At 31.3% G+C, this 8,588-nt stretch overlaps 1 protein-coding gene across 4 annotated transcripts; it reads right to left on the bottom strand.

The window, feature by feature from the left end:
* Window positions 1-267: 267 nt before the first annotated feature.
* LOC149563303 (uncharacterized) lies at window positions 268-5,262 on the bottom strand. 4 transcript variants are annotated; one of them, XM_089826646.1, is made up of 7 exons: window positions 4,902-5,262; window positions 4,695-4,814; window positions 4,282-4,386; window positions 4,089-4,166; window positions 3,904-3,969; window positions 3,538-3,603; window positions 268-918 (listed from the first exon to the last, which is right to left on the bottom strand). In XM_089826646.1, exons 1-7 carry the CDS (start codon window positions 5,112-5,114, stop codon window positions 724-726), a joined length of 843 nt encoding a protein of 280 aa, XP_089682772.1. In that variant the 5' UTR covers window positions 5,115-5,262; the 3' UTR covers window positions 268-723. The 4 variants fall into 4 exon arrangements, with proteins under 4 accessions (XP_089682772.1, XP_089682773.1, XP_089682774.1 ...); XM_089826647.1 differs by having other exon boundaries at window positions 4,101-4,166; window positions 4,902-5,261; XM_089826648.1 differs by lacking the exon at window positions 3,538-3,603 and having other exon boundaries at window positions 4,902-5,259.
* Window positions 5,263-8,588: the final 3,326 nt, after the last annotated feature.

Genomic DNA, 8,588 nt, shown 5'->3' on the forward strand with positions numbered 1-8,588 from the left:
AGAGAGAGTGAACAATTACAAGAATCGAAAATAAATAAGGGGTGTTAGCATTTACAAAAATTGAAAACAAACAAGGAGAACATAAAATTTTCTTGTCAAATAACTTGTCTTATAGATATGAAGAGATCTTCATAAAAATATTGAAATGTTTCTCATATTAGAAAGAACATTTTATATTATCCATTTATTGTTTCTAGTGGCATTAGAAAATGACTAATTTGAAGCATTAACATTCTCTAGCTATAGAGTGAACATTTACAATAAAAAGAAGGAAAGAAGGGTGTTAACATTTGTAAGAATTGTTACAAACAAGGAGAACATATAACTTTCTTGTCAAATATCTTGTCTCATGGATATAAAGAGATCTACTTCACATGTAGTACATTTATTTTCATATAAAACTGAGTTACAATGTGATACTTCATTATTTTCCATGTGAAGTTAATTTTGAAGAAATCACCTCAATATCTACATATATGTATCTCTTCTTTTGAACTTAAAGAGATTCTTAGAAGAGACTATTTCTACTGCCACTAATAATATGTAATAAATTATCTATCAATAGATTTAAAGTGAATATGCTAGGGCTATCAAAAATTAGTTTCTTGAAGAGGTTGGGGTTGTGAAGTATTGTCGACCCTGACTTGCAATTCATTATTGCATTGAGAGACCTTGGTAAACATTGGCATACCTATTGCATGAAAAACTTCCGTGTTTTCTTCATTATCCCTTCTCGTTGTTTGCGCTTGAACTCCCTGGGGGCATGGTCATGTACCCATTATTCCATTGGGAATGGGACATGTTTATGCCCATTCCCATGGATCCCATGTTCATGCACATTTGGGGCACCTGAAAGAAGGGGACTCCCATTGGTAAATAGATGTGTGATGAGTTCATCTTATTTGGAGAAGAAAGCATCTGTAACACAATTCAATAAAGATCAAAAAATTATTATGTGATACAATAAAGATCAAAATGTTATTACTTGATGTATTTAAAACTTGGACAAAAACTATCAAACATGGAGAAACTTGAATTCAAAATTAAAAGTTTCTAGATTTTGCTACATGTATACAATTTGTATTTCTTGTTATACTACTACAACTCTAGCTCACTATTCGACATGAATTCAAAATTAAAACTTTCTAGGATTTGACTACATGTATTTAGTTAATATTCATGTATCTTTTAATAGTGGTTTCCATCATACTCTATCATAAGTACTACATGTATCTTTTAATAAAAATTCTTATCGCACTACTATATCTATAGCTTAGAATTCTACTTCAATTCAAAATCATTTAAAAAATATATTTCACTAATATGCATTTAATGCAAATTTCTCATCATACCACTACATGAATATTTGAATAAAATTTCCCATCATAGTATTATTAGCTCAGGATCTTTATTGTTCAAGAATTCAAGATAAAATAATTAGATTTGCCTACATGTATTTAATTAGTGTTTTCCATCATAGTACTACATGTATCTTTTAATAAGATTTCACATCATACTACTATAACTCTAGTGCACTATACTTCTAGAATTAAAATAATTTTTTTTTTGGATTTGTGGTTCTATATAGGTGACACTTTCTTGGCATCTCCCTTTGTCTCTTTTGTGTTTGGATGGATTAACAATGATTGGCTACCTAGAGGATCATATAAATGTGGAAACCTTGAATCAAGAGGAGCTAGTATAACAAGATAAACCATGTGGATGGTGATAGATTCAATGATATGCGATAGGAACTAGATAAACCATATGGATGGTGATAGATTAAATAAGGTGGGACAAGAATTGCATATGAAGAATGAGCAGGAACAACCAATGCTCCCCTAAATTTTTTTTCCATAATAATCTTTCATAGTTCCCCTATACTATCTTAATCAAATTCACTATCTTTTGTTCAATTCTCACTATCTATTTGTTCTCGATTTCTATATTGTATGTTGTGGGAAGTTTTTTGGTTGCTATTTTTTTCTCTATTTTCTCATGCTCAATGTAATTTCCTTTTAATATTTATTATTAAGCTATTTTCAGTCCATTCAAAACCTTTCTTTTTACCTTAACAATTTTTTTTGATAATCATAATACTACACATATCTAGCTCACTGTGTTTTATCTATCTCATTGTGTTTATGATGATATATAGTACAAATTGAACATAATATTTGATCTATGATCTTTTGTCACACTTATGATCAATACTTAATAATCGATGATTTATAGTCACCCTTTATGATCAATACTTAATAATCAATCTCTATGACCTATTATATTTAGCTCACTAGCTCATTATTCTATTTAGAGGGTCATACATTTTAATAGTTCACTATTCTAATGGTAAATCAAAGATTTAGGAAATATTAGAACTCATTATTTTCATGTTGGACCAGAGGTTCAAACAATGCTCTATGATCTTACCTCTTTTTCACTACTCTAACGGTGATACATAGTCAAATCCAAAACCTTTCAAATTACAATATTATTTAAATAAAACAACTTGCTTTTATTTGATGTACTCGTATACTTCATAAATAATGGAAGAACCTATAGCTCACTATTTTAATGTAGTCAAATCCAAAAAAATCAAATTCTATATTTTTCTCTATTTTTCTAATAGAACAACTTACTTGTACTAGATGTTGATGTTATTTGACATTCTCATTTGCTTCATTATGAATGAAAGAGCTATAGTAATACACAATCAAATCATAAAAGTTTAAATACTTCATAATGAGCTGGATACATAGTCAAATCCAAAAACTTTCAAATTCTATTTTTCCAAATGGAACAACTTACTTGTATTGGATGTTGTGAAAAAGCTTCTAGCTTGCTATTCTTAAATTGATACACAACCAAATCTAAAAGTTTCAAATCCTATTTTTTTTAGGAAAATAACAACTTACTTGTACTGGATGTTGTGGAAATACTTCTAGCTCACTTATGCCGACAAGTGACCAAATCCAAACACTTTTGAAATATATATATATATATAAACTTGTAATGGATGTTGAAGTTAATTGACTTTTCATTTTCTTCGTTAAGAATGGAAGAACATCTTGTTCACTATTGTGTTAGGCAGGCATAGTCAAATTCAAAATAGAACAACTCAATTGTAGAACCTCTAGCTCACTACTCTAATAATGGTGATACACAATCTAATCTAAAAAGTTTGAAATGCGTCACTATTCTAATGGCGAACGGCTTAAACATCACACACTAATGCTTCATTCCTAGAGTAAAAGTGTTGAATAGTCAAAGTTTGACTTACTTTTCGAAGCTTAATTTCTTGGTTAGTGTGTGATGTTTAAGGCTGGTCAATGATGGTGATACGTAATCATATCTAAAAAGTTTTGATTTATATATTTTTTTAATAGAACAACTTACTTGTATCATATGTTGAAGCTATTTGACTTATTTGATTTATTCATTTGCTTCATTAAGAAGGAAGAACCTCTAGATAGTGATCCACAGTTAAATCTAATTTAAGAAAAAATTATATTAATTTTTTTTTATAGAACCATTTACTTGTACTTGATGTTGAAGCTGTTTGATGTGCTCATTTACTTCGTTCAGAGTGGAAACCTTGTCTCTCTGTTAAAAAATAATGGAAATAATTTGTAACTTAGATATCAGTGGAAAGACTCTGCCTCTAATTAAACATCTACAGTCTACTATGGCAATGAAATAAATGCAATGATCTCTAGCTGACTATAAACTAGTGACGGTCTCTAGCTAAACATGAAACCATGACGAATAGTGAATATAACAGTCTCTAGCTAACCATGAAAAAAATTGATGAATAGTGAAAATAATCTGAAACATTAATACAAAAGATACACAGTCAAACATTAATATAAAAGATGCACAAATAAAATTCAAAAAGTAACTTACTCGTGCTTGAAACTGAAGCTTTTTGGCATACTCAATTGCATCATCAAGAATGGAAGCTTTGTGTGGCTGTCAAAGAAAATAGTAGAAATAAATTGTAAATTACATATATGTAGTTAGATTTTACCTCTGTGATTCAAATTATATAGTCTATTATGAAAAAGGGGAAACCATCGAAATAAGCCAACCAATAAGCCAACCATTGTCGAATTAGGAATCAGATGTTGAAGATCTTTCATTTTCTCATTGATTATGTTCCTTCTCTTCTGGTCTGCAACAAAACTCTAAAAGTTAAACCTCTTTCTTACAAACAACTAAACAAACATTCACAGCAAAATCACATAAAATAATAATGTTCATAAAGAGTTGAAAGGAAATAACCTTTTCAAAGAAATTGGGAACGTGAGTAGCTCTGCGTAGTTTGGATGAGGTATTGCTCCTCGGAGATAGAGCTCTACATGAATCAGTGAACTCATATACAGAGTGCTGCAAACAACCCATATGAATCAAAGTTACAATCCTACTATACAAGTCCTAGGCAGATGGCTTATACTTGTCAACCAATCTGATATTTACGTACGTGTTGAAGCAGCACTAAACGTGTTGTTGTCAAAAACTCTTTCAAACAAAACGAACCCTAAGAAGAAACAGGTGTGTGTAAGTGTTGTGTTTACACATAGCATACTCTTTGCCATTAGATAGGACAGTCGTCACCAACACAAACACGACTCGATGATTCGCCATGATTCTAGTCTATCCTTGTATTCTACAAAACATTGAGTATAGTATTGTACCGTATCATGAGAGTCCGTGTCAATAACGAGCTTCTCTCTTGTTGATTGATAATTTCGCTTCCCATTGCGACTGCTAAATGATTCTGTTCGGCAATGAGGAGTTGTGGCAGGAGTATTGAGCTGTAGACACAAATAATACAGTGAGATGGGTTACCATGAAGCATAATGAGAAAGTGAATGAAATGAATGAGAGTAGTGTTAGAATACCGTGTGATGTTTAAGTAGAAGAGAACGGGCATTGTCCTTTTCTTCTCCATGGATGTGCTCGAAAGGGCTGGTGAAGAAAGAGGAGGTTAAAGGAGGAATGGTAGTATTCCCTTCCAAGAGATAATCTTTATCCATGGAATCGCTGTTGAAGAGAACCATCGTTTCCATGATGTCGTCGTGAAGTCCTCCTTCTCCTGGAACCATTGCAGCCATTGCCCCCACAATTGTAGACTTTGCAGATAGTTAGTTTGCACTCAATTTTATTAATGAGTTTTTCTTAGGGTTTGATCTTGGAGAGAAACCGCCCTCTATAAATAGTGTATTCGCCCACCGACACCACCCGTATGCGTCAAATGCCCACTTTGTCGACGAGCCTGAACTGACCTTTTAATAGTGTTTTCAACGTTTCTCTCTTCGAAAAGTGGTACTTCACCTCGACCTTGTCGAATGGTAAGAGATGTACGTTGAACAAGTGGCAATCCTGAGAAACAATTTCTCTCAAATCTGATATCTAGCTTAACAGCTACGTCAAGAGTAAAGGGTAAAGAGTAAGAATTCTGAGAAGCAAGCTGGCAAGTTCTTCCCAATCTGATTTTAATCCTGAGATGTAATTTATTAGGAGCTGCTTAGTGGTCAGAATGTAACATATTTATTGAGTTTTCAACCATTCTTCTTTAACTTTATTCTGAGTAAAATTTTATTACCGGCATCATTTGTCGAGACAAAGTAGTTAGCCCTATTTGCATGCCTATCTTAGATAAAATTCCAGTTTTATTTATTTTGTAAATAATTTCTCCCATTTCGCTTACATACATATTGATAGTTGGTTCATATCTTTGCTTATATTGAAATTTAATCGTATAAATAGTCTTCCATGCCTGGTTTATTCCTAGCGTCCATCTAATACATGTATCTAGGACTCAAGACTTTATGTAAAGCTATAACATGTATCTAAAGATGTCGTAAAGTTATAGCATGTATCTAAAACTATTCTTTTATATTGTAAAAGTATTGATTCTTACAATATTGATTCTTTCTATTCTAACACAAATTTAGAATGGTATATAATACTAAAATCTAATCTCATACTAAGTTGCATCTAAGACACTATGTGCATCTATGATATGTATCTAAGTCTATTGATTCTTTCTATTCTAAAACAAATTTAAAATGGTATATAATACTAAAACTTAATCCCATACTAAGTTGTATCTAAGACTCGGTGTACATCTATAACATGCATCTAAGATTAGTGTTTCTTTCTATTCTAAATTTAATTTAGAATGATATATAATACTAAAACCTAAGCTCATACTAATCTGTGAGAAAATAGATTTTCATAAAAGAGGTAAAGTGACTATTTTTATATTAAATAATATTTTTGAGAAGTATGTTAGGCTTTAGAACATTTGAAGTTCTCTAGAGTATGTTATTTTATTTTAAGTCTCTATGCATTATAGATTTAGAATGGTATATAATACTAAAACCTAAGCTCGTACTAATCTATGAGAAAATAAACTTTGATAAAAGACGTAAAGTGATTATTTTTAAATATTAAACAATATTTTTGAGAAGTATGTTAGGCTTCAATGCATTTGAATTTCTCTTGCATATGTTAGTTTCTTTCAAGTCTCAATGCATTACAATTTCCCAATTTTCTTCTAAATATCTATCTTTGTAGCACAGCCCTTGTTCCTTTATACATTTTGTCATGGTTCATTGGTGAGCAGTGATAATTAGTGATCTCCAATTTAAGTACCAACCCCTTATAGTAGGTGAGTATTTTCCTATTTTTCTTGTGTGATGTGAGCCTATGATTCTTGTTTTTGAACCCTTAAACCTCAACACTTGTACTAAATAATATTAATGGTGTTTTATCAATATAAGCACCAATCCTCACATCAGGCAATATTTTCCTATTTCTCCTTAAACATGAGGCTAGTGTTCTTGTTTTATGGCCTTGAAACCTTTACACTCCTAATAAACATGTTGCATTGAGTATTTAATCATGTTGAGTAAATGTTCAGTGCTAGCTTCATCAAAGATACTCTTATATTGGAGTAAGGTTTTTTCTGTCTTTGATCTAATGGTCAAAATGACATTTGTGTGTTAGAGAAACAAGTGTTCAATTATATGCAAGTGAAACAAAGAAATCAAAGATACATATCCTAATTGAAGTAATCGATGCTAGTTCTCCACATTTCTCAATCAACCCATAACAGACTATTGGCAGAGTGCACCTAGACCCATTGAAGGAGCCATTTTTTTGTTTTTCGATATTTTGTTGAGTTAAAAGAGCTTTGAGTTTCATGTGCCCATTTCGTCTGAGTGAATTCAATATTTTCAAGAGATAATTTCATTATCCATTTAATTTATGATGATCATTAATTTCTAATCAATACAATGAAACTAGTATTGTGGATGACTAGCATTCATCAATTACAACATTATATATCAGATGGACAAGTATTGTGCCTCTTCAATCTCCAATGAGCTTAAGGTGATACTTGGTGATGTGGGCTCCCTTTCATCAAGGCAATTTCCACATTTGAAGGGATGGTCTCAATGTCCATTCAATCTCTAAGAAAAGAATGTGTCACAAGATAGTGAGGTTAGACTTATCAAAGTGACTTCAAGGTATTGAACAGACAATTTTCCTATCTCTTTGATTTGTGATGGGATGTAGTGAAGAATAGCTAAGGGCATGTTTATATCAAAGGGACATTGCTATATTGAAGAATTAACTTTTGGATCTCTTCCATCAGAAATTGTATGTGCGAAAGGAAGATGGTAGGTCCATTTTGATTGATGGCATAAAAAATGGACCTCATTCAAGGGACTTCAATGTATCGAGGAGATGATTGTTTTGTCTCTTTGATCCTCGACCTCAATGATTGTTGAAGTTACATTTGAACAATAAATTAAAATAATGTGAATGAATTGCAATCTTTTGAATCAAATGATGAGCTAAAAAATCACTTAATGGCTCTACCAATAGTGATGGATGGTACATGTGTGGATATTTATGGTCACATTCAATGAAAGATAAGTTGACATTTGACTTCAACAACTGTGTAAAACTATATACATGCAAGAAAAAGAGAAAACAAAGTGTGAATTTGCTGATAGAAAGTCAAGTCTATGAAAAATTCTAAAAATTATGAAGTGTCATTATAGAGTAAGTAGCTGATCTTGAAATTAAATGCTATAAGAATTTCTACTTGAGAAGCATAGTAAATTGTGTCACAAGATTTATTGATTATTGTATGGTTTGAATTAGTGCTAAAGGAGGATTTGTGTGCTTGTATTGAAAAGATCAAAATACTTTGCAATATAATTATGGCTGATGGATAATTATAATAATAAATATAGGAATTCATTTAGGCGTGCCAAACTCTGCCAACTTAATGAGGTGAGCTAGATGATTGGGACTATCCATGCTTTTCTACATCTTAGATTTTTTTAACTCCAAATAAGAACCTGCCTGATTTGTCACTCAATCTTTTTATTATTTCATAAACACCATAATTATTTGAAAAAACTAAAACTATTCATAGATATTATATTTATCCTTTCTAATATGTGCATGAAATTTAATGTTGATGTATTTTATTTTCCATTCTACAACAGTACTCACTTTAAGAATTAAGTAATCAACGACAATTTGACGTATCATTTAGCTTAAAA

Source organism: Cupressus sempervirens, chromosome 4 (assembly GCF_028749045.1).
Source record: "Cupressus sempervirens isolate cs-2001-9-10 chromosome 4, ASM2874904v1, whole genome shotgun sequence".
Lineage (NCBI taxonomy): Eukaryota > Viridiplantae > Streptophyta > Pinopsida > Cupressales > Cupressaceae > Cupressus > Cupressus sempervirens.